Below are 27454 nucleotides of genomic sequence, written 5' to 3' on the forward strand. Positions count from 1 at the left end.
TAAAATGACTTTTAACAACCTTGAAGAAAAATTAAACGTTACTCATGAAAATGAACTTTCATTTAAAAATGTATGTAAACAGATATAATGAATATGCAGAAACAAAGAGGTACTCAGAAGTAAAACATGATAGGAGGTGACAAAGAAGGTAATCAAGTCTTATAAAACTACTTGATGCCGGGGCTGGAGAGATAGCACAGCGGGTAGGGCGTTTGCCTTGCACACGGTCGACCCAGGTTCGATCCCAGCATCCCATACGGCCCCCTGAGCACCGCCAGGAGTAATTCCTGAGTGCAAGAGCCAGGAGTAACCCCTGAGTATTGCCAGGTTTGACCCAAAAAGCAAAAAAAAACCCACAAAAAAAAAAAAAACTACTTGATGCTTTAAAAATAAAAACCAAAGAAAACAAAAATATACAAAATTTGATGGAATAGATACAACTTATGCTAGCTTAAATGCCAAGTATTGTGAAAGAAACAGATTATGGAGAAGGCAGACTGGAATGTTGGGAGTGAGGGCAAAACCAAGGGTAGAGAATAAATACCTAGAGGGAGAAGGGACAAGTCAGAACAGAGGCAGGAATGAAAGTTATAAGCGCATGCAATGCCAGGAGTGTTCCCCACTGACTAGGACATGGCATCTACAGGTGACCTTTAGATGGGTTAATCACATCTTTCTGAAACAAAAAGCTTTTTGGAAAAGATCAGGGACTATTAATGATAGAGGCCTATCCTAATGGGAAGACAATTCAGTGAAGAACTTGTTTGAAAAGTGGGGAGGGGAGGGAAAACCAAAAGAAAGATTTAGGGTTCCTTGTATCTAATGGCTCTCTTCCTTAGACATCAGAAAAAGAAACCAGCAGGGGCTGGGCACAGACATACAAACAATGGCAGCAGGCTCCAGTCCTGAAGTAGCCCATAAATGTGTCTGTGTGTTGAAAGAAAAGACAGAGAAACCATTAGTCTTTTGAAAACTAGTAAGCTCTAGGTGTGGTCCTAGCAATGAGATTTAAAATTAAAATGGCAAAAATGTTGTTCTTTAGGACACGAAACCAGCTTAGGGAAATAGCAACAGTTAAGCAGGAGAGATTCCAGTCATCAAGCCATCCTGAGAGCAGGAAATGGAGCTGTCAAGAGTCCACTCTTGAGGACATGGTGTCAAAGGAAGAAAAATTTCAAATGAGGTGGATATACAAACACCAGAACACAAACAAAAATGAAAACCCTGTTTCCTAGCCCTACTAAAATAGTTTGACAAATCTACAGCATTCTAGGGAAGAATCTAATTGATACAAGATACATTAAATGAGGTGTAAGAAATGGAAATAGCAACTGAAAATGCTAGGTTACAATGAAAATTTAAGATTACTACCGACCTTGACTGAGCTGCAGAGTTTCTGCCATTACTGGGTCAATTTGCAGTCGGGATAACAATTGCCTCTGCTGAGTTCCTAGAACATAAATTTTAACACTTCACTAAGGTTAAGACACAAAATCAGCAGGTTTCCCAAAAGTTAGGTCCAACTTTTGTTGACAAGTCTTATAAATAAAATCTTTAGTAATACAAACTGTTAACATCTATAGACCAAAGCTCTCTAAAACAAAAACGTATTGAATGAACCTGAAAGTAAAGTTCAGGACATCCCTGGTCTCAATAAGATGCCAGTTTTCTTGCATTAAAAGTAACAATACACCACAGAATTCAAAAGACAAACTCTGGGAGGCAGTTCAATTCCTCTACCAACAAAGCATTCCCATCTCCCTTAAGAAAATGCTCAGCTAAAATATCAATTCCTTAGCAAGATTATAATTCCCTCAGTTATATCGCAAAACAAGACAAAACTGGTTTTCTCTACCTTCAATCCGATGGGAAGCTCTTTGAGAAATGAATGAATAGGTTACACTTCTCCAAACCTCACACTTTCAATTGCTTAGCTGATATTGGGTACTAACTTGCTGGTTAAAAATGAAAAGTACTGCACTACAGTATTCAAAGAGGTGTGATGGATAGGGTTCCAAATACTGCAATATTAATAAGACGCTTGCATGCTATTCTTAGAGTATCCGTTATCAGTGGCTTCGCAAGCATTAGCCTCTGTATAAATATGTACCCTGGCCATCTCTGTCCAGCTACCACATTTCATTAGAAGGTATTTCTTAGGGCTGGAGCGATAGCACAGCGGGTAGGGCTTTTGCCTTGCATGCGGCCAACCCGGGTTCGATTCCCAGCATCCCATATGGTCCCCCGAGCACCGCCAGGAGTAATTCCTGAGTATAAAGCCAGGAGTAACCCCGTGCATTGCTGGGTATGACCCCCCCACCAAAAAAAAGGGGAAAAAAAGAAGGTATTTCTAGGGCGAGGGTTAAGTACTCAAAATGGTGGAGTCCCAGAATCACACACGTCCACCCCCAGTCCCACTCATACACACACACACCAGCACTGCATACCCCGTTTCCCCCCCACCAAGCACCAACTGGCCCAATTCAAAATTTATCATTTGGCCCAAATCACATTGCAGGCCAATTAGAAAAAAAGTAAGTCTGTTTTAAACTTGGAAAGCTACAGGCAGGAGCAATAGTACAGCAGGTAGGGTGCTTGCCTTGAACACGATCTACCATATGGGATGGGCACCATCCCCGCCATCCCATATGGTCCCCAATCACCACCAGGAGTTACTCCTGAATAGAGCCAGGACTGACCCCTGAGCACTGCCAGGTGAGACCCAAAACCAAAAATAAATAAATCTGGAAGGTTATAATTAATTCCAACTCTTATCAGATGTTTTCTTTGTAAATGTCATATTAATCTTTAAGTGGTATACAAAAAATAAAAGATTAATTCATTTCAAAATGATCAGGGTAATAACATAGTAAACACTGAAGAATAGACCTGAAACAAAGACGGCATTTGGTTACAGGGATAATGCTCTTTTGATCCAAATACTAGGTTCAAATACTCAAGTACTAACAGCGAATCTTTTTAAGAGAGGCAGTAAATAAGAGAATAAAATTCTAAAGATACCATTTTGGGAATGAAGAGATAGTACAGAAGGTAGAGCACTTGCCTTGTACACAGCCTGGCCCAAGTAAAGAGTCCCAGCTCCCCATAAGGTCCCCTGAGCCCGGCCAGGAGTGACACAAGTGCAGAGCCAGGAGTAAGCCCTGAGCACCGCTGGGTGTGTCCCAAAGACAAAAAAAGAAACAAAATAGCATTTTTAAATAATTTCATTTGATAGATACAGGAAAGATTGTTGTCTCACAGCTAAAGCTTTGCTTCACTCCAAAGGCTCATGTATCTTTAAAACATCTTTTTAGAGGGGCCAGAGAGATAGCACAGCAGGCAGGGAGGGCTCACCCAGGTCAGATTCTTGCTAGGTGTGCCTCTCCGCCCCCCAAAAAATATTTTCAGAGACATACAATAGAGAAGGAAGAATTCTGATCAGTCCTAGGCTCTTAAGATTGAAATCAGAGTCCAATAATACTGATCCATAAAGGTCCATTAAAAATTCATTCTCACTAACCTGCTGCTTCCATGTAAGAACTTGAGCCAAATTAGGATATGTCTTACCTAAAGGACAGCCCAGACTCAGGATTTACCTTTCTCAATGTTTCTAAGGAAGCCAATTATTTTTAAATCAGTTGTCCTTGACTGTGACTCAAAATCTACTTTCTCTTGAAGGTCTTTGAACTCTCTGTTGCATTCAGATGTTGAATATTCATTCATTTTAATCTCCAAAGATGAAATCTTTGCTTCATTCTGTGACACTCTAACATTTAGATCAAAAAGGTTTGCTTCCACTGTCAAAATTGCTGCTTTCATTCCTTTAATTTCATTTATATCAGTAGATATTTTCCTTAAAAGATGGGAAATATTATCTAGCTCATTCAACGCACATGAGGAATTTGTTACAGGACCTAAGTCAACTGGCTCTGGTGAGAAGAAAATTGGTAAAGATGGTGATGGAAACCTTGAAGACATTTTCATGAAATTACCTCTTTTCCTTAATATTTGGTAAATTTTCCTTTACAGCCCATTAACTTGTTTCATCAGAAGTAAAAGCAGTGACTAAGCTGCCACTTTAAGTATCAAGAGTGAATAACATTTTAAAACGTATAATTGAAAAGACAGGGCCATACATTTCTAAAAATCAAAGTAAATTAAAAAATGCTAAACAAACCAGACCAACGTTCTCTTTGCTACAACTAAGAAGCTGTAATACATAGCCTGCCGTATCCTGTAAGACCTACTTAAAGCTCCTCTCCTGACACGCAACCCTATTATTACATAAGAAATAATTCTGGCTTATGATTGGCTGAAAGGAGATGTGACACACAAAGAATTTTTCTATTATTTACCTCACATGACAGCAGCATTTACCATCTGAAGCATATTTAAACAACAAATTCAAGCTTCAGTTTATTTCAAATCCTTTTTTTTTAAAATCAAGTAAGACATTTCTGGAAAGACAATGCAGGGGTCACAGTCCGGCTTCAATCCCAAGTACTCACGGAGCCAGAAGCATCACTAGCAACAACCTTGGACCACAGAGCCACAGAACCAGTAGTAATCCCAAGCACACACTTCTAGTTGTGGTCCAAAAATCAAAAATAAAAACTTTAAAAACAAAAAAAAGTGTAGAACAGAAGTTGGTGTTCCTTTGTGAGGGGGATAATCAGACATAATCCCAAATTGTTTAAGAAATACATGTCAGGGAGAGAGGACAGTTAACAGGTGACAGTGTTGGCCCTGCACAGCTGACCCTTGTTCAACCCCCAACACACAGTCCCGCAGCACCAGGAGTGACCCCTGAGCAGAGCCAGAAGTAAGCTCTCATTACCACTAGACATGGCCCCAATATGCCCCACTACACAAAAATAGGTCATAATGATGGAATTCAACTGAACTGATATGATTTGAAAATATGGGAAAAAAAACAAGAAACATGATCTTGATACTTGACCTCTAATCAGATATAAATTTTCTCCCATCCTATGGGTTTTCTTTTGATTTTCTTCATAATATCCTTTAGAACACAAAAGCTTTTAATTTGGATAAAGTCCAACATAACTTTTTTCTTTGATAATCCATACTTTTGTTGTCAACAAAAGCAGGCTTTTGGCGAAGACACTATTTCTTTACCCCAGGTTATTAGCATTAAATACATTTTCCTTAAGAATTTTACTTTAGGGGCTGGAGAGATAGCACAGCGGGTAGGGCGTTTGCCTTGCACGCGGCCGACCCGGGTTCAAATCCCAGCATCCCATATGGTCCCCTGAGCACGGCCAGGGGTAATTCCTGAGTGCAGAGCCAGGAGTAAGCCCTGTGCATCGCCAGGTGTGACCCAAAAAGCAAAAAAAAAAAAATAAGAATTTTACTTTAGACCACAGCAATAGTACAGCAGGTAGTGTTTGCTCTGCATGCAGCCAACCCGGGTTCAATCCCCAGCACCCCATATGGTCCCAAGGACCACCTGAGTGCAGAGACAGGAACTGCTGGATGTGAGCCAAAAAGGCACACAAGAAAAAAAAATTGTTTTAGGGGTCAGAGTGAAAGTAGTACAGGTAGAGAATCCACCTTGCATGCAGCTAACTTGGGTCAGGTCCCAGAAATCTCATATCCTCCCCCCAAGCAGCACCAGGAATGAGTCCTAAGTGCAGAGCAGACAAGAGTAAACCGTAAGCATTGCCAGCAGGGCCAGAAAAAAAAACCCAGAATTTTATTTAAGAGGATTGATCAGGTCAGGCACCGGCCTCGCATGTGGTCAGCCTGGGTTCAATTTCCAGTATCCGTATGGTCCCCTGAGTACCACCAGAAGTAATTTCTGAGTGCAAAACCAAGAGAAACCCCTGAGTAATCTCTGGGTTTAAGGAGCCCACACCAACTGTACAGCAAGTAAGGCAGGCACTTGCCTTGAATACAGCCAGCCCAGGTTCAATCCCCATTCCTGGCATAACATATGGTCCCCGGAGCCCTGCCAGTAGTGATCCCTGAGTACAGAACCAGAAGTAAGCAGTGAATACTACTCTGTGACCCAAAAACTTTTCGTTCACTTCTATAAAAGCTCCAACCTTATTTTTTTTTAATATGTCCCTACCAACTACCTAGGATTGTTCATTGAAAACATTGTTTTTGCTCAAAAAAAAAAAAAAATTGTTGGAAGCCTTGCTGAACCTTAAGTGATCATAAATGTACTGGTTCAAGGGGCCAAAGGCACTTGCCTTGCATGCAGGCCAACCCAGGTCTAATTCCCAGCATGCTACATGGTTCTCAAAACTCTCTGAGAAGTGATTCCCTGAGTTTGAGTCAGGAATAAGTAAAGAGTACCACCAGCTGTGACCCAAAAAACCAAAAGTAATAAATGTACTAGTTCATTATGGAGTCTCAAGTATTAATCCCACTGGTTACTGTGTATATCCATTGTCAGCACCATAGAGTTCTTTATTACTATAAATCTGTGGTGGTTTTGAAATTTGTAAACATAGGCTGGAGCAATAGCATAGCGGGTAGGGCATTTGCCTTGCACATGACCAACCCAGGTTCGATTCCCAGCGTCCCATATGGTCCCCCGAGCGCTGCCAGGGGTAATTCCTTAGTGCAGAGCCAGGAGTAACCCCTGTGCATCGCCGGGTGTGACCCAAAAAGAAAAAAAATTATGAATATGTACTCCAATTTCTTATTTATTTCAATAGCTCTGGTTACTCTCAGCCCTTTTTTATGTCCACATGAATCTTGGGATCAACTCACCAACTCATTTCAAAAAAAAGTCAACAAGAAATTCATAATCTGAGGAATGTTTTCATCTTACTGTTATTGTCTTCTGATTCATTAACACAAATGCCTACCTGTGGCTTTAAGGGTGAGAAAGTTCTTTCTGTTTCTCTTCCCTTCTCTTCTTTGCTGCTGCTATTGTTATAATAGCCAATGGTCGTACACACTTGGTTGTGGTACTCCAATACTTTGTTAAGTGCTCTCCTGGGGTCGCACTCCTTTAGTTGTGGTACCCATGCAGTCTGGTTGCAGTGTTTACCAGCAGTCACTGTGGTACACACAAGCCGTGCTCATACCAAGGATACACCTGGCTATTTACTGGACCCCACATACTTCTGTGTGTGTGGCCTCAGACAACAGAGCTGCCAGGACAGGATTCAGTGCGTGGGGGTGGCACTAGTGATCAAAGGCATGGCCTCTCACCTGCAAAGCAGGTATGTTTTTAGCCACTAAGCCATGCCCCAGACCACCCAAAAGTAATTTTTACTTCAAGTTACCTGTCAAACAACACATAACACAAGTTGTGCAAGACAAAAAGATGCAAGATGACATATACAATTCCCAACAGCCTTTCCAGAAGAATTCTTACAAAAACCTGTAGGTTTCTGTTTTCCAATTAAATACATACCATTCTATAGTAAGAAAAGGTGCAAAAAGCTATGTAAAAATCTTTATTCAGGGCTGGAGAGATAGCACAGTGGAGAGGGCATCTGCCTTGCACGCAGTCAACCCTGGTTTGATCTCCAGCATCCTATATGGGTCCCTGAGCACCGCCAGGAGTCATTCCTGAGTGCAGAGCCAGGAGTAAACCTGGAGCATCGCCAGGTATGACCCAAAAGGCAAAAAAGCAAAAAAAAAAAAAATTATTCACTTCTCCATTCTACTTGTCGCTTCATCTAATTTTCAAACAATGTTAAATAAAATTTTTCAAATTTACAGAGCTTCGAAATCACACTGGATTTTTTATTTATTTATTTATTTTTTGCTTTTTGGGTCACACCCAGCAATGCACAGGGGTCACTCCTGGCTGTGCCCTCAGGAACTACCCCGGCGGTGCTCAGGGGACCATATGGGATGCTGGGAATCGAACCCTGTTCGACCGCGTGCAAGGCAAACGTCCTACCTGCTGTGCTATCACTCCAGCCCCTCACACTGAATTTTTAAATAGCACTCACTTCTATAGTCCACAGTAAGAGCAAGTGTCACCAGCAAACCACAGTCCACTAGGGGGCAGCAAACACAATTTCAATGAGAGCAGGAAAAGTTAGGAGCAAATCCCAAGGAAGTAAGGGTACGGAAGGGAGCCTGCTGGAGAGGAACTGCTGCTGCCCACCACGCCAAGGCCAACTTAGATCACCAAACAAAAGATCCTTTCATAGAGTCCACTATCCAGCTGAGGAAAAAGTGTACAAAACATAAAGAAAAATATGTAGAAAAGTGAAAGTCAACTAGTAAGGGACTAAGCCTTGAATGGGCAATCTGGTGCACAAGTCCACTTCATCATCTTTATTTCCTCCCATGAGATATTAAGGAAAATAAAGCAGGTCAATTCATAAAGTGTGATTCCTGTTATATTTACACACACAGAATTTAACCTTTTAGGAGAGGCACATGTGGAAAAAGTTGTCTAGAACTATAGACATACATTAGACTATTTTGAGTATAATTCTTCCCTCTATAGAAGGGAGTATAGAGGGAAAAAGAGGAAATTTTCTTCTCTGGCTATAAAGTCCTTATTACAAATCATTCGCTGTTAAACTTCCAGTTCAAAATGGTAAGTGAGTAAGTGTATTTTTAGCTTTTCCTGCAGTCCATAAAAATGAAGAACTTAAAAAGGACACAACAATCTTAACACACCCACAGCAATGATTTCCGATCTGGGTTTGTTTCCAAAAGTATCCACTGCGGCACTGAATTACCAGAAGCTGTGTCAGTTGAAAAAAACATTTTCCAACTCTGTTCATTTCAGCACTATTCACAAGAGCTAAAATCTGGAAACAACTCAAGTCGTCACCCAAGAACAGGTGACCAGACTTTTGAAAATCTAGTCTATATATACAATGGAATACTTTTTGCTTTAAAACAAACCAAAAAAAAGTTAAGAAATTACATCCACGTAGTGGCAGATTAATTGGTGAGTACCATGCTGAGTAAAGTCAGCCAGCCAGGAGGACAGTACAGAATGATCCTTCTCTTTATCTAGGACCCCAAAACGCACAGTAAAAGATTATCAAAAGGGGGGCTGGAGTGACAGCACTAGCGTCCTGATGAGCACACTACAAGCTAGCCTGAACACTGCCAAGGCCAAAAAATAAACAAACAAAAAAGGTATTTTAATATATAAAAAAAGCAGTTAGAGATATAAGTAGCACTAATTTTGAAATGAAGGTTATGATGGGGACTCATCATAGATGAAACTTCAACCTCTTGAAAGCAGAAAATAATGGACAAAATATGGGCAGAGTCAAAAAGCCACCAAGAGGGTCCAGCGAGACAGGAGAGCAGGTAAGCCTTGCATGTGACCAACCCAGACTCAAACCCCAGGACAACACATGATCCCCCAATGCCCACCAGGAGTGATCCCTCACCACAGAGCTAAGAGTATGTCCTGAGCACTTCCAGCTACGGTGCAAAAATAATTAAATAAAAAATAATTTATTTTTTATTTTATTTTTTGTTTGCTTTTTGGGTCACACCTGGCAATGCACAGGGATCATTTCTGGCTCATGCACTCAGGAATTACCCCGGCGGTGCTCAGGGGACCATATGGGATGCTGGGATTCGAACCCGGGTCGGCCGCGTGCAAGGCAAACGCCGTACCCGCTGTGCTATCACTCCAGCCCCTAAAAAATAATTTTATAAAAAGTCATAAAAGAGGTTAAATTCAGGGGAAGGATGACATTTTCATTTAAGTCAGTGATAGGCATTTTTTAAGGTGCTGGGGAAGAAACTTAGGGCCACCTATATGCAAATTCAGTGCTCCTGTCACTGAGCTACAACCCAGGCTCTTAGTGGTATCTAAAGTCCTAGTCTGGATAAAAATATCTATATTCTGAACATATACATTACCAGATATTTATCAGGGACAATTCATTGTTCAAGACATGTGGCATATGCTTAATCAAGTACAAAGTCCTAAATTGAATTCATGGCATAGGCTCCAAACACCACCCTGTGTGGCTCAAGTGACTTCCAGATTATACCAAACACTAAACTATCAGGCCTGCCTGACCTGACCAAACATCACGACTAGCCCACACCCTGCATGTGTGACATTACCAGAAATAATGAAATATTTATTACATGGAAGTTAGTGCCAAGAAAAATTAAGATTCAGGGGCAAAGATTTGATCCGTCCTCACTCCATATGGTGCCCCAACACCTGCCAGGAATTACCCAAGTACAAAGCCAGGAGTAAATGCAGGAATTACCAGGTGTGGTCCAAAAACAAAAAAGAACACAAGAATTCTTAAGTTTTCAGAGGCTTAACCCCTGCAACAAGAATCATATGGACAACCAACCTGACAAATATTAGAAGACATAAGGCACTTTCAAGGCTCTGAAGAAAATAGTTTCAACTGAGCCTGCACCATGTAAATACCGTGTAAACAGCCTAGCTTCACAGGTTTCATGACTAATCTCGAAAGACATGCCAAGCCGATGAAACCCACAGGTCCTCCTGCCTTCAGGCTGAAAACTCTGGAGCCCCCTGGGAAGGGGTGCAGGCCAAGAATCATACCGATTCCAAAGATTCTGAAGCTCACGACCAACACCTCCAAATTCCACAGTACAACAGCCCAGTAGAAGCACAACAAATTATAAGGGAAAATAACAGAGAAGTCCACTAAACTCAAGTAAGTGAAAACGAAAACACAGAAGGTTTAACTAGAAATGAACAGTTCAGTAACGACGACTTTACTAACACCACTGAGAAATAATTTTCACAAATTTTCTGTTACTGCTTTTTTATAATTCCACTTACCATTTTGTTGAAAAGGCAATAAAATAAAAATGCATTCCAAGGCTTGGGAAATGGGTGGGAAACTGAGAATGATAGAGAAGGTCACATTGGTGGTGTGACTGGTGCTAAAACATTGCTCAAAACTGAATGATGAACAACTTCATAAACCACAATGTTTGAAGTTTAAAATAAATTTTGAAAACTAAAAATTATCCGAGTTTACAATATATAAGTATAGTCCCTTCCACTCTTAAGTTTATGTGCTGGTGGGAGGACTAAGCACTATACAAAGTCTTAAACAGAGCGAGAGAGCAACCAGCTGGAGGAGCAAAAGAACAGAGGCTGGGCCAGGCGGGGGGAGCGAAGGAGCAGTGCACACGCTTTCCATCAGGAGAGCCAAAGTGTGGTTCCTCCCAGAAAACAAAGCAGTTGTTGAAAAGGAAGTACCGAAGAAATAAAGGGGAACCCAAAGACGGAGCAACACCGAGCCAGTGACCCTGAGGCTGTAATAATGCGGGTCAGGGGCTGGAGAGCTAGGACAGCAGCTAGGGCCCTTGCCCTGCATGCAGCCAAATCAGGTTCAATCATTGGCACCACATACGGTCTCCTGAGCAGAGGGCCCTGACACCAGCAGATGTGGCCCCAAAACAAACAACAACGACGAAAGAAATAGTGGCATACGCATATTATTACAGACATGGAGAAAATGTCATCAATAGAAGCATTTAAAAGTGGGAGTCTCTACAGAGACCAAACATGATGGCCACTCAATACCTCTATCGCAAACCACCCAAAAGGAGAGGGAGAGAACAAAATGGAATGCCCTGCCACAGAGGCCGGGTGGGGTGAGGGGATGGGATGGGGGTGGTGAGAGGGATGCTGGGATCAGTGGTAGAGAATGGGCACTGGTGGAGGGATGGGTACTTGATCATTGTATGACTGAAATGCAAACACGAAAATTTCTAAGTATGTAACTGTACCTCACAGAGATTCACTAATAAAAACTTAAAAATTAAAAATAAATAAATAAAAGTGGGAGTCTCAGGGCTGGGGCAATAGTATAGTGGGTAGAGAGTTTGCCTTGCTGTCAACCCAGGTTCAATCCCCAGTATTCCATATGGTACCTCAAGCCTGCCAGGAGTGATCCCTGAATTACAGACCCAAGAGTATGTGCTAAGCACAGCCCTGTGTAGCCCAAATGAAAAATAATTAACCAAAATAGTAGTGGCCTTAGGGGAATGAGTGAAAAGAATGAAGCAAGGCATGTTGCTTTTTATAATTTTTTAAAACTAGTTATGTTCTAATTAGCAAGCATTATGATGATTTAACTTTCCAAATTTCCTATCACTGTATCACTGTCACTATCATCCCATTGTTTATCAATTTGCTTATGCGGGTGCCAGTAACGTCTCCATTCATCCCTGTTGCGTGCTAGTGTAGCCCGATGGTGTATTGGGGGCTCTTTCAGGGTCAAGGGAATGAGGACCATCGTTGTTACTGTTTTTGGCATATCCTAGAGTGAACATAAATTTCAATGTAAAAAACTTTATTCAAAATATATACACATTTATTATACATCATATGCCAAGTAGGAAAAATAAAAGTATATCCATTCCTAGATATAGTGAAGTAAAACTGCAGAACACCAAAGACAAAGAGATCTTGAAAGCAGCCAGAGAAAGGACAGATCACCTACAAAGGAACGACAGACAATTAGAATGACAGAAGTCTACTAAACAACAAGGGAAGCCAGACGAAAATAGAGTAATATATGCAAGGTGTTGAGTAATAATATAGACAGGGTGTTGAAAGCAATTATTATCTCCAGATTTGGGTATCCAGCAAAACTAGTGCAGAAATACAATGAAAGGTAAATACACTTAGAGGAGCTAGAGCAATAGTACAGTGGGTAGGGCATTTGCTTTGTACACGACCGACCCGGGTTTGATTCCCAGCATCCCATATGGTCCCCTGAGCACCGCCAGGGGTAATTCCTGAGTGCAGAGCCAGGAGCAGCCCCTGTGCATCTCCAGATGTGACCCAAAAAGCAAAAACAAAAACAAAAAAAATTTTTTTTAAATTAAAAAAAAAAAAAAAAGTAAATACACTTAGAGGTAAATAGATTCAAGCTGGAGAGCTCAAAGATGCCAAGGGGGAAAAAAAGTCAAACTCAGATAGGAGCTGCGCTCAAGGCTTAGTCCTGACTTTGAACTCAGGAATTACTACTTCTGGGAGTTCAGGGCACAGGGAACCTTATGGGATATGGGATGCCAGCATTCGAATCTGGGTGCAATGAAAACAACCTACCCACTGTATACTATCTTCCTAGTACCTTAGCTCTATGATAATTTAAGAGATAAATGCCTAAAGTATATGGACAAAATCTATAAAAACAAAGCCATTGGGACGGGAGTGACAGTACAGTGGGTAGGGTGTTTTGCCTTCCTCACGACCGACCCAGGTTCGATTCCCAGCATCCTCTACGGTTGTCCAAGCACTGCCAGGAATAATTCCTTAGTACAGAGTCAAGAGTAACCCCTTAGCATCGCTGGGTGTGACGCAAAAGCAAAAAAAAAAAAAAAAAAAAAGCCACCAAAACCAGGTAGCTGAGGTGAATACTATTAAGCAGCTATATTATCAGATAAAGCTGACATTGTTATATTTTATTGATCATAAATATAAAAAGGTTCATCAGAAAAATATAACTTTAAATATCTTTATATAAAGGAGTCAACAGTAGAGTAGGCAAGGCATCTGCCTTGCATATGGCCATCTAGGTTCCATTGATGGCATCCCACATGGTCTCCAGTAAACTACCAGGAGTAATTCCTGTGTACAGAGCCAGTAGTAAGCCCTGAGCATGCTGGGTACAGGAAAAAAAAAAAGATAAAAAGTATGTACACACTTGGGGCCAGACATGTACAATGGGTAGGGCACTTGCCTGGCACACAGCCAACCCCAGTTCCACATAGTCTCCTGAGCTCACCAGGAGTGATTCACGATCACAAGCCAGGAGTAGGCCCGAACAGTCTGGTGTGCCCCCAAACAAAACCATCCCACCCCCCAAAATGTACAAACCTAGTTTAAGAATTATTTGTCGTGGGCCCCCACCCTGTGATACTCAGGGGATACTCATGGTTCTGCACTCAGAAATCACTCCTGTTGGGGCTCAAGAAGTCATGTAGATAGGGCGTTTGCTTTGCACGCGGCCAACCCGGGTTCGAATCCCAGCATCCCATATGGTCCCCTGAGCACCGCCAGGGGTAATTCCTGAGTGCATGAGCCAGGAATGACCCCTGTGCATTGCCGGGTGTGACCCAAAAAGCAAAAAAAAAAAAAGTCATGTAGAATGCCAGGGATAGAACACAGATTGGCCACATGCAAGGCTAAGTCCTCTACCCGCTGTACTATTGTTCCAGCACCCAATATCTTTATAATTTAGAAATAACTGAAGCAGGTGCCCCAGAAACAGTGAGCAGGGTGCTTTCTCTGCACACAGCTGACCCAGGTTAAATCCCTGGCACCCTGGCACCCCATAAGGTACCCAAAGACTGCCAGGAGTGACCGAGCACAGAACCAGGAGTAAGAACTGAGCACTGCCTGGTGTGGTCCAAAAACACAAAAGTCTGAAGCAAAAAAACTCAGAAGAGGGGCAGGAGTGATAGCACAGCGGGTAGGGCATTTGCCTTGCACTCAACCGACCCGAGTTCGATTCCCAGCATCCCATATGGTCCCCTGAGCACCGCCAGGGGTAATTCCTGAGTGCAGAGCCAGGAGTAACCCCTGTGCATGTGCATCGTCCGTTCTGACCCAAAAAGCAAAAACAAAAACAAAAACAAAAAACTCAAGACGAAAACATTAAGATAAATTTTGCCATTATGATGAGAAACTGCAAGACCTTTTCTCAATTACTGGTTAAGTAGTGCAAAAACTCATCAACCTCAAGACCGAACAACTAATTGCTGAGCTTATCTGCTAATTCAGAATTCTCAATTACAGTCCATCAAATTCTAGTCCAGTTTCCTCTAAAGTGCACGAGTAAAAAAACGACTGTTGAACCAGAGGGATAGTGTAGAGTAAAGCACTTGTCTTGCATGTAGCCAACTGTGGATGAACCCCTTAGCAAAGCATACGATCCCCTGAGCCCACCAGGAGTTATTCCTGAGCACAGAGTCAGGAGTAAGCCCTGGGCACCAGTGGGTGTGGCCCCGAAAGCAAAACAAACAACCTCTACACCCCCAAAAACAGTATCGTGTCTTACCAATTTGCAAAGAACAATACATAAGATCACATTATCTGACCACACAATAATTAAGTCAAAATTACAATAAAAATATGGGGGAAAAAAAACAACTAAAATCTTTATAAAATCTATAATGAAAAGACACTGCCAAATAACAAGAGTCAAAGATAAAAGCACTGGCCAGAGAGATACCTCAATGGACTGGAATATATACTTTTCAAGATACCCAAGAAGTCTGATTTCCAGTCCATGATCTCCCATGATGCAGTGCCAGGAGCAACCTCTAAGCACCATCAGATATGGCCTAAAGAAAGCAACAAAATGATGATATGTGCTATGCACATAAAGAAATGCTAATACAAGGCTGCAGGGATAGTACAGTGGGTGGTGTTTACTTTGCACACAGGAGACCTGGGTTCAATCCCAGGCATCTCCAAACACTGCCAGGAGTAATTCCTGAGTGCAGAGCCTCGCCTAACCTCTGAGCACCACCAGTATGGCCCCAAAACAAAACAAAACAAAAAAATAAGAGAAAAAAAGATGCTTATAATAAAGTTATTAGCTGAAATTACCACACTTAAATATTAGAAACAAATGAGTTACACTACAAATGCTTCTGCATCTTTGGTAATTTTCTAGATTATAACCACAAATATTAGTGCTTACAACACTTAAAAAGGCAGGTATTAAAATCAAAGCAAGAGGGCTAGAGCAATAGCACACATTTGCCTTGCACGCGGCTGATCCGGGTTAAATTCCCAGCATCCCATATGGTCTCCTGAGCACCGCCAAGGGACATTCCAGAATGCAGAGCCAGGAGTGACCCCTGTGCATCGCCAGTGTGACCCAAAAAGCAAAAAAATAAAAATAAAATAAATCAAAGCAAAGCAAAGCAAGAACCAGGAACTTGGCTTTATAAGCCTTACATGTTCGAGGCCCTTGACAAAATTAAAAAAAAAAAATTAATGAAACAGAAAACAAAGAAATAAAGACAATCAAGTCACACTAGGTGTTAATTTTAGATTGTTGTGAGGACCAAGCTCAGTGGTCTTGAAATGGAGGAGCATGAAATGAAGTCTAAGGCACTGACTCCAGGGCCTTACTTGAATCTACCCTAGTCTTACTAAAAAGACCTAAAAGAAAAACAAACTTTCAATGATAGACTTAATTCAAGACAAAAGGGGCTGGAACAATAGCACAGTGGAGAGGGCATTTGCCTTTCATGCAGGCAACCTGGGTTGGATCCCCAGCATCCCATATGGTCCCCGGAGCACCACCATAAGTCATTCCCGAATGCAGAGCCAGGAGCAAGACCTGGGCATCGCCAGGTATGACCCAAAAAGCCAAAATTCATAAATAAATAATTCAAGAGAAAAATAGCAAAAGTGGGGCTGGAGAGATAGCACAGCGGGTAGGGCGTTTGCCTTGCACGCGGCCGACCCGGGTTCAAATCCCAGCATCCCATATGGTCCCCTGGGCACAGCCAGGGGTAATTCCTGAGTGCAGAGCCAGGAGTAACCCCTGTGCATCGCCAGGTGTGACCCAAAAACCCAAAAAAAAAAAAAAAAAAAGAAAAATAGCAAAAGTATCATGAGGTGGATAGGCAAGTAAAGATGAATCACAAGAGAGATGAGAGAGAACTAAAGCTCAACAGCTCCTAAGTCCATGCTTAAAGATATTTGGGCCAGAGCAACAGTATAGCAGGGACTTACACACAACAGACCCAAATTAAAACCCTGCCAGAAGTCATTCCTGAGTGCAGAGCCAGGAGTAAGCCCTGAGTACAGGGGCCAGAACACTAGCATAGGCAGGCAGGATGTTTGCCTTGCACACATTCAAGCTGTGTCCGATCCCCGGCACCCCATGTGATGCCCAAGCCTGCCAGAGTGATCCATGAACACAAAGCGAGTAGTAATCCATGAGCACAAACAGGAGCAAGCCCTGATCGAAGCCAGACGTGGCCCATAAAGGGGGGGGAAAAAAAAAAACACCAAACTAAAATGAAAAACAAAACCAAACAAGCCATGTGTACAGCCAGTGTAACCCAAAACCCGGGGGGAAAAAAAAAGAGATTATTTTTTAATGTCACAAAGCAGTAAAACAGTAACTTAAGGCCAGAGTGATAGGGTGTCTGCATTGCACACAGACAACCCTAGTTTAATCTTCAGCATTCCATATGGTCCCCAAGCACTGCCAGAAGTAATTCCTGAGTGCAGAGCCAGGAGTAACCCCTGAAAAAGAGAGGCAGGGGGAGGGAGACGGGACGAGAGGGAGGGAAGAAAGGAAGGGAGAAACCATCTGACCACTATCTGACCTCATCTATACCATAAATCTTTGGGTGGTGAGTGATGGAGAGAACCTGGGGGACACCGGTGCTGGGAAATGTACACTGGTGGAGGGATGGGTGTTGGAATACTGTATGACTGAAGCCAATCATGAACAGCATTGTAAGGGTCTACCTTACAGTGATTCAATTTTCATCACTGTCATCCCGCTGCTCATCAATTTGCTCGAATGGACACCAGTAACGTCTCCATCATGAGACCTGTTGTTACTGTTTTTGGCATATCGAGTACATCACAGATAGTTTGCCAGGCTCTCCGAGAGGGGCAGAGAAATCAAACCACCGGGGTCAGCCACGTACGTGCAAGGCAAACAAACACCCTACCCACTGTGCCATCGCTCCAGCCCAATTCAAGTTTAAAAAGTAAAAAAAAAAAAAACCAAAAAAACACTAATTAATATTAGGTTGTGTGCAAGACTGTCACTTTGCATTTCAAATAAATGTAAAGATAAGACTGGAGTGCTAGTACAGCAGATAGGGCATCTGCCTTGCACAAACCAGCCTGCGTTCAATCCCCAGAACCTTATGGTCCCCAATTCTCATCAGGAGTGATCCCTGAGTACAGAGCCAGGATTAAATTCTAAGCATTACTTAGGTGTGACTCAAAAACCAAAACAAATGCAAAAAAAAATTAACACTTCAATTTTTTTTTAATCTCTTAAAAACGATATGAAAAAAGACATAAGTTTATGGCATAATCAACATTTATAAGGCAAACACTCATATAAAACCAACCATCAGGGTAAAAAACCAACTGGGCCAAGGAGATGTAAAGGGCTGGAGCACAAGCTTTGCACGCATGAATCCCAGGTTTACTTCCCAGCATCACATAGTGCACTGAGCACCATTAGGAACAACCCACAAAAACCAAGCCTAGGAGCTGGAGTGATAGCACAGCGGGTAGGGTGTTTGCCTTGCAGAGGGCCAACCCGGGCTTGATTCCCAGCACCGCCAGAGGTAATTCCTGAGTGACCCCTGTGCATCAATAGGTGTGACCCAAAAAGCGAAAAAGAAAAAAAAACCCAAGCCTAAAATGGCCAAAAAGAACTAAAATAAAACTGCTGGTCACCCCAAAAGCTTTCTGTCTTCTAATCACCATATCTAGAATTCTCAGGCTGCTGATTTGAGACTGACTCTGTTATACCAGAGACTGTATTCAGCCTGTTCCATACCTGGCACATCTCAACCTACATACTCCTACAAGCTGAATGGCAGATTTAAAATTCAAAGATTACTGGGTCTGGAGCAATATTACAGTGGGTAGGGCGTTTGCCTTGCACGCAGCCGACCCGGGTTCGATTCCCAGCATCCCATATGGTCCCCCGAGCACTGCCAGGAGTAATTCCTGAGTGCATGAGCCAGGAGTAACCCCTGTGCATTGCCGGGTGTGACCCAAAAAGAAAAAAAAAAAAAATCAAAGATTACTCACCCCGAATCCTCTGGGACAAGACTAAGTAGTTTTATATTCAGAGGCACAAAATGACTGGTTCCATCCTTTATTTTCATAATGCTGGAAATCAAACCCAGGATTCATACACGCAAAGCATGCACTCTACTGAACCATACCATTGGTTGGTTTTCCCACTATAAAGAAAAGACTTGGGGCCAAATTTGGGGCTCAAAAGCTTACTCTGTAAGCTCAGCACAGGTCTAATTCGAAGCTTTTTTTTTTTCTTTTTGGGCCACACCCAGCGATGCTCAGGGGTTACTCCTGGCTTTGCACTCAGGAATTGCTCCTGGCAGTGCTTGGGGGACCATATGGGATGCTGGGAATCAAACCCGGGTCGGCCGCGTGCAAGGCAAACGCCCTACCCGCCGTGCTATCGCTCCAGCCCTAATTCCCAGCTTTGCCTGTTCCCCTAAGCATCACTGGGTGTGGGCCCCTCTGGCCTGAAACAACATTTCAGAGGGAGAGGATGAGAGGCCCAGTGATAAAGTACATACCCTGTTTTCAGGAAGCCTGGGTTTGACCCCCTGTAGCACTCCCCACCACACACACACACAAAACACCACTTAGTGTGTAATTCTAATGTCACAATTTCAATTTAACTAGCTATAGTAATTCTAAAAGATGCTTCCTGGGGCCAGAAAGAAACGCAAAGAACAGAATGCATGTATGCTTTGCATTCAGGGAACCTGGGCTTCAACCCCCAACACCCTATAATCCCCTGAATATAACATGAAAGTGATCCCTTCACACAGAGCCAGCAATGACCTCAAGTACTGCCAGATGTGCCCCTAAAATTAAGGAAAGAAAAAAACAACGAAGAACACTATTTTATATAATGTGGACAACGTATTATTTTACAACTACAGTCCTACACTGCATAATCACAGATTTAATGATTTTTCCTTATTTGGTTAAAAAAAAAAAAGGGGGTACAAGCATTATACAAAACTTTTTTTTTAATGTCCAAGTATACTAAAAAAACAAGGTCCAGGACTAGAGCAATAGTACAGCAGGTAGGACATCTGCCGTGCACATGGCTGACCCAGGTTCGATTCCCAGCATCCTGTATGGTCCCCCAAGCACCGCCAGGATTTGATTCCTGAGTGCAAAGCCAGGAGTAACCCCTGTGCACTGCCAGTTGTGATGCAAGTAGAAAAAAAAAAAGTGCAACTATTCTGCAGTGATGACAATTAATGCAGTAAAATAACTTGTGGACTGTAGTACAAGAACACGCTCAGTTACAGTAGGGCTTTATGAATAGTGCATGGGCCCAGCAAGAGAGCACACAGAGCACCACTGACCCGGGCTGTGACAGATCCGTGTATGGCCCCTGAGTCCTGCCAGGAGTAAGCCCTGAGCATGGCCGCTGGGTGTAGCCCAAACACAGACGGTGGGAAGGAGAGAGCAGGTACTAATACCTGCACTACTTGGTCACCCAGCTACACCATTCTTAAAAGAAAAAAAAAAGCATAAATGATTACTCTGGTCTTCAGGACAATGAGTATTTTACTTTAGATGATCAATAAAGGGTTTAAATACATAAAATACATTCATGAAATTATGAATCTCTTGTTTCGGGGCCCAAAAACCTGGCTGTGGTCAGGGCTTGCTCCTGGCTTTGTGCTCAGATCACTCTAGTGGTGTTTGGGTGACCAGAGTGCCAGGGATAAAACCTACATCAATCACAAGCAAGGCAAGTGTCCAACCCATTCGACTACCTCACTGACACTTAAAAATAGATATGATGAGCTTAAATTTATAAAAACTTTCATCCTTATGAAGCTCAAATCCCAGTTCCCAGCTGCTCTTCACAAACTGATCCATTTGTCTTTTAAAATTAGTATCCAATTAGTATCCATCAGCAGTTTGGGGTTTTCCTGTTCCCAGGTACATCAATGACTGGAATTGTGCACAATGCTGATATGCAAAATGCCAAAGATCTAGAGTTCGGGACACCCTGAGGTGTCAGGGACTACTCTTAGCTCAATGTTCAGGGGTAGGTCCTGGACGTGCTTAGGGAACCATGCAGTACAATATCAAACCCAGTCCTTCCACATGCAAAACATGCTCTCTTGAGCTACCTCCACAGGTACTCAAAGATCTTTTGGTTTTGTTTTTTTTTTTTACCTGGTTTGGTGCCAAATCTTGGTGGTTATTCCCAGCTCAGTATTTAGAGGACCATGCAGTGCCAGGGAATGTACCTAGGCCTCCTGCATGCCAAGGATACATAGTCCACTGAGCTATCTCCCTGGTCCTTCCCTCAAAGACTAGTTTTGTAAAAGCACATAAAGATAAAGGGTAGAACAACAAGGTTTCATAAAACAAGAAAAATGTGAGATGAACCCAAAACAATTTAAAGGGGATGGCTGAGGGAATGTTAAAAATACCATACTGAGCATTTTAAATTCAAGTCCTAGTAGAAGAAAAAAAGAAGAAAATCTTTTCTGACAGAAACAGAAGGAAAGGTTGGAGAGTAGTGAGGAAGGACTGGGCAGACAGGGTCAGCTAAGAAAGCTGCCAAAAGAACAAGCTGAAGAAACCAGTCCCAGGCAATGCGAGGGGATGGGCAGGAGCACACAACAATACAATATAAAAATCACATTCTGAGTCATACTTTACATACAGGACAATGTTCCTGCAGGAAAGTTGGGACCCAGGTGGGGGTGAGGAAGCACAAAGATAGGCTGTAATGTCAGGCACAGGGAGATAAAAGTAAGGCAACTGGCACAGTGAGGCCGATCTGGCAGGTCAGAGGCAGGATACCGAGAAAGGGGCAATTTTAAGTAAAATTTTAAATTTGAGAATATAGATGAGATTAACCAAAAAGGAGGGAAAAGAAGAAACAAGGGAGCTGTAAGATCAGAACAGCAATGTAAATATCAAAGCTGAATGACTGGATTTATTGAAATACACTATGCTATTCTTTCCACTTTTGAGAACTCACAAAATGTCCACACCCAGGAATATAGCTGCTAGTGGTAGAGTTAATGCCTTGAATGTATGAGGCCCTGGGTTTTCTCCACCAAAAAAAAAAAAACCATTTTTCCATAGTAAGATATTTTTAATTCTAAAGTGTTAGACCTTCCTCATGATTCCCTCTCATTTTATTGCCAGGGACAAGTCACACACTTTCTCCAATGAGAGTAATACTTTATGAATACCACTGAAAAATATTTAATGTCTTATGAAAAAAGTGTAATAGAAAATGAAGTATTTAAATTATTACCTTGACTTTTTTCTATATTATCTCCTTTTGTTTCCTCTTCTTTAATGGGGGAATTTATTCTGGGGTTTCTGCTTTGTCCCTGGACCATTTCTGCTAACAATTCTTCTTGAGATGTTCGAGTTCTGGGAGCAACTGGAAGTGTTTGTTTCTGAGAGACTTATATAAAGAGCAAAAAAAAAAAAAAAAGCAAATGCAATTAGTATCAAAAATAAATGTCAAATTTAATATATGCTTCCTTTGACCTAAACATATGAATCTGAAAAAGCAGTTAAGTACCTTTTTTTTTTCTTATACTATTAAGACACATAAAGTATTTTTTCCTTTGTTGGGAACGGAATACAGTTCCTGGAGGTATAGTAATACCAGACTGAAATCACACTGGTCAAAATAAAGCTCCTACTCCAACCCCTGCTCTCAAGCTCCACTTAACAGTATGGTAGTTAATATATCAATACCGATAGAGGACAAATCAGCTATTAAACGTGTTAAGAAAAAACTATACTCAATTTCTCACTACTTACTCAAGTAGTAAGAAACATTTAAGTTTCGGTTTTATTTCTTCCTATACAATTTCAATTTTTAATTCAAATTAGAAGATTTTGAAAACTCTCAAAAAAATTGATACCTGGGGCTTCAGAGAGTACACTGGGTAGGGTGCTTGCCTTGCACAAGGACAAGGCAGGACAGATCCCCAGTACCATACGGTACCACCAGGACAAATCCTTGATCCCTAAGCCAGGAATAAGCCCTGAGAAATACCAGGTCTCCAACCCCTCCCGAAGCCCCGGGCAAAAATAGCTAAATAAAACACATGCATATATAAGTTTTAGAGTGGACATGGTCATCATAACTTATTCACAGAACTAACATCACAGAAACAACTAACTGTAGTTTCTCAAACTGCTCAAATCTTCTTTTAAAACTGCTATTAGGGCCAGAACAATAGTATCACATGTACGGTGCTTGTCTTACATGCAGTCCACCCAGGTTCAATCCCCAGCATCCCATATGGTCCCCTGATCCCCACCAGAAATGATCCTTGAGCAGAGTCAAGAGAAAGCCCTAAGCACAACAGGATGTAACCCCAAAACCAAAAATAAATGTCATCTCTTTCTAGACATCTGGCCAGCATCTTTATTTCACACCAACTTGGAAAGCAATTATTTACAGCTTACTCAAGAATTATACAGAAACTTGGGGCCGGAGCGATAGCACAGCGGGTAGGGCGTTTGCCTTGCACTCGGTCGACCCGGGTTCGATCCCCGGCATCCCATATGGTCCCCCAAGCACCGCCAGGAGTAATTCCTGAGTGCAAAGCCAGGAGTAACCCCTGAGCATCGCTGGGTGTGACCCAAAAAGAAAATTACAGAAACTTGGGCGCATATGCTGCCTGAGCCCATGTGCTGCCTGTGCCCACGTGGCTGAGCACATGTGGTGCCCGAGCACATGTGTGGCCCGCATCTCCCCCCTTGAGATGTGTACTTTCATGCTTTTGTGTCCAGTGCTAGGATGTGTGTAGAGCTTCCTCCACCCTTGGAGAAGCCCGTGTTCTCTCTTGAGCGCATTACTCCTACTATTCTCTCTCCCACTTATCCCTTCCTCCTTCCCTCAGAAACCTCTAAATAAAATCTGTTTACTTCAAAAAAAAAAAAAGAATTACAGAAACTTCATGTAAACATAATAATGTTCTTACCTGTAGAATAGTTAGTGGTTTTTGTTACAGATTCTTGGGCTTCAGAAATAGCCTTCAAAATCAGATTCTTGTTAGCTTGTTTAGAAGGTGGAAGTGACGGTCTAAAAAACAGTCAAGGTACCTTGATTAAATTTTAGATCTGGGCACTTCAAATGCTAATCATTCATTCTATCCTTCCTTTAGGTTTTGCAGACTAACTTGTTTCCAGACTAGAAATTTCTGACATTACAACAAAACAAACCAAAAAACAATCTAGGGACTGGAGTTGCAGCTCAAGTGGTATAGCACATACCTAGTATGTGCAAAGTCCTGAATTTGATCCCAGGCAATGCATGGCCTGCTGAGTACAACCAGGGGTAGCCACATGGTGGTCCATAAATACTGTGCACTGCAGACTTTGGCAGAATCATCAGGTCCACATCAATGAAAAGACACCTAGCACCCTAGGAATGACCACTTAAAAACTACAAAAAAGATATTGAATCTGGATCCAACTCCTTTCCACTTCATGCAAATTTCCAACACTGCAGTTCTTGAGCAGTCCTTCTTTCATCACTGAAAGTTATTTCTCAAATGGAAAGGAGCCTTTCACTGCTATATCTGTCTTCATGATATTCTCTTTAAGACCCCCAGAAGACTCCATCAGGAATTTAAGACTAATTTATGGATATGGTCAGGTACCTCCTTTCAGGCTTTGCTGGCACTGACACGCTGCTGGAGATGCTTCCTGTGCGGGACCCACAATCATCATCTTCCTCCTCCTCTTCTCCATCATGACTGAACTTTTTTACTTTAACAACTGAACTTACCACAGGCAATTTTCTCTTCCGAAAGTTTTCTTCCTGTAATCAGATAAATTTACTCTTACCTAGACTCAGAAACAATCAGGTTCTACCAGAGAATGTACTTGCTCTTTAAGAAAAAGCCAGTGGGGTTGGAGAGAGAGTATAGGGGTACGATGAATGCCTGACCCAGTCAACCACGGTTCATTCTCTAACACCATATATTTCCTCGAGCATTGCCAGTTGCATCCCTGAAGGTCCTAAGCACAACCCAAATTAACAGCTGGCACCACAGGGATCAAACCACTAGATTACTGGAATTGATGGGAGAGCACTGAGCACTCTCCTGAACACTACCAGGGTAGACCTCCATTCCAACAACAAAAACAGACAAACCCAATTATACTAAGAACATAGGAAATAATTTCTTATAAAGATGTCCTAGTTTCTTATAAAAACATTTCCTAGCCCGTAACATTACTATTGTAATTATACTAAATTATAATACTAATGTAGTCATATATTAGTATCGGGAACCATGATACTTAAAAGAAAAAAAAAAATTTTTTTTTTTTTTGGCCACATCTGGCTAGGCTATTCTCAAGGCTTACTCCTGGCTCTTGGCCCAGAGATCACTCCTGGTAGTGCTCAGGGAACCATACATAGTGCAAGGAATGAAACCCAGGAGGGCTGAATGCAACACAAGCAACTCACCTGCTGTCCTCTCTCTGGCCCATGAAAAATATGTGTGTGTGTATATATATATATATATATATATATATACACACATATATATGTATGAATATATATATACATATATATACATTTTTTAGGGGCCGGAGACAAAGTACAGAGTAGGGCTCTTGCCTTGCACATGGCCAAACTAGGCTCAATCCAAAGGATTCCATATGGTCCCTGAGTCTGCCAGAGTACAAAGCCTGGAGTAAATCCTGAGCAACACCAGATGTGGCCCAATATCAAACAATAAAATATTAAAAGGTAAAAGAAATCTTTATTTTGACCATAACCATGATTCAGTGGTAAGGCGCTTGATTTGCACACAGCTGACCATGGTTCAATCTCCAGTACCCCAATCCCACCAGCAGTGATCCCTTAAGCACAGAGCCAGGAGTAAGCGCTAAGTATCACTGGGTATAGAAAAAAAAAAAGAAACACCAAAATGTTTATTTCCTTGCATACAAAGCTGACAAAAATATGCTAGCTAGGGGCTGGAGCGATAGCACAGCGGGTAGGGCATTTGCCTTGTAGGCAGCCAACCCGGGTTTGATTCCCAGCATCCCATATGGTCCCCCTGAGCACCGCCAGAAGTAATTCCTGAGTGCAGAGCCAGGAGTAACCCCTGTGCATCGCCGAGTGTGACCCAAAAAGAAAAAAAAAATGCTAGCTAAAAGTATGTAGGTATTTAAGATTTTTGTTTTTGGGCCTCACTTGGCTCTGTACTAAGGGGTCACTCCTGGCAGTGTTTGGAGAACAGTACATGTGAGGACTGAAAAAGGATCAGTCACATACAAGGCAAGTGCCTTAGCCCTTATACTTTCTCCACAGCCCCTCATTAGGTGATTTAATTTTCTGTATACATATTTGATGTGTATATACAAATATATACATATATATTTTGGGCCACACCTACAGGCTGCTCCTGGCTCTGCACTCAGAAATCACTCCTGGCAATCCTCTAGAGACTAAAGACAGGGATCTGAAGACTGAACCTAGGTTGGCCGCATGCAAGAAAAGCAACCTGCCTGCTATACTATCTCTGGAAGCCTAATGCATACACTTCTATATAAAATTTTAAATACATACACTTCTAAGTGTCTTTCATAAAAATATTATTCTACAGTCAACTTTTAGGCAAATAGAGCCTTCTATTCCTTATAAACAGCATATAGCACTCCTAAGGAATCCAGTAATATGAAGTCAAGCATATGGCACTCCTAAGGAAATTAGTAATATGGAGTTAGTTTACTGTAGTAACAACTGTGAAAACTCTAAAATCAACATAAAACCTCCCTCAAAATGACATGGGGAATTAAAACCATCTCAAATGTTAATATCTCAGAAAAAAACTAATCAAGATATAAAATATCTGTACAAGTCAGTGATGGAAGGGAAATCTGGCTGAGATGACCTACTAAACAGTACACTGTGCATTTATATATATAAGTATCAAAAACTCTGGCCAGAAAGACAGTACACTGAGTTGCACAAGACTTGCCTTGCATGCCATCAACCCAAGTCAATACCTGGTACCACAGCAGTCTCCAAGCAATAATAGGAGTGATCCCTGAGCAAGCCAGGAATAAACCCCTAGTAACACTGGATGTAGTCCAAATTTAAAAAGAAAAGAAAAAAAAAAAAAAGCAAAAACCAAGCACGCTACTTTTAGTTGGGGATATAGCTCACCAGCAGAGTGACTGTATATGTGAGGCCTTGAGGTCAAATAACAGGACCACAAAAAGTGTATGAAACTTGCTAATTTTCAGCCTCACACACCAGAATTTTAAAGCATATACAAACCTCAATATTCATTTTTTCTGAGTTGTTTCTGAAAAAGGGACTGTAAGTCTCTTCTAAGCTGTTAAGCACTTCTGGTTCACATAAACGTCCTGTTTCATATACCCGGCTGTTCTGTACATCAAGTTGCTTGGCAGCATGAATACTGTTCTGCTGCTGTTGAAATTGAAATCTATTTAAATGAGTACCACTATCTGCATTTCGACTTGCAGGTGGTCGATAAATTTCAATAGAAGGACGAGAAGAACTGTATGTAAGTGTCACTGTAGGTTTTTTCTGAGATAAGGGATTCTCTTGTACAAAATTGAGGTCTTCATCAATGAGATCATCTGGTTCTGGCTTAATATCAATGACATCTTCAGAGGGTGCTGGCTCCCTCAGAGGTTTCACGGTTGACATTAGCCGGGTTGCAGCTCCATCATCATAACTCTGTCTACTTGAAACACACACAA

The 27454-nt window shown here is 41.9% G+C and overlaps 1 protein-coding gene across 9 annotated transcripts in view; it reads right to left on the reverse strand.

The window, feature by feature from the left end:
- The window catches only part of ZC3H14 (zinc finger CCCH-type containing 14), a 57229-nt gene that overhangs the window by 15147 nt on the left and 14628 nt on the right, over positions 1-27454 (reverse strand). For 3 of the 9 annotated variants that reach the window (XM_055131821.1, XM_055131817.1, XM_055131824.1), the window contains 5 exons: positions 27006-27435; positions 24367-24527; positions 23686-23786; positions 21993-22148; positions 1376-1450 (listed from right to left, as the gene is read on the reverse strand). In XM_055131821.1, coding sequence (XP_054987796.1) covers positions 1376-1450; positions 21993-22148; positions 23686-23786; positions 24367-24527; positions 27006-27435 — 923 coding nt within the window. Of the gene's footprint in view, positions 1-1375; positions 1451-21992; positions 22149-23685; positions 23787-24366; positions 24528-27005; positions 27439-27454 lie in introns of all 9 variants that reach the window. The other 6 variants (XM_055131820.1, XM_055131815.1, XM_055131825.1 and 3 more) reach the window with 3 other exon arrangements.

The sequence above is a fragment of the Sorex araneus genome, chromosome 3 (assembly GCF_027595985.1).
Source record: "Sorex araneus isolate mSorAra2 chromosome 3, mSorAra2.pri, whole genome shotgun sequence".
NCBI classification, from domain to species: domain Eukaryota; kingdom Metazoa; phylum Chordata; class Mammalia; order Eulipotyphla; family Soricidae; genus Sorex; species Sorex araneus.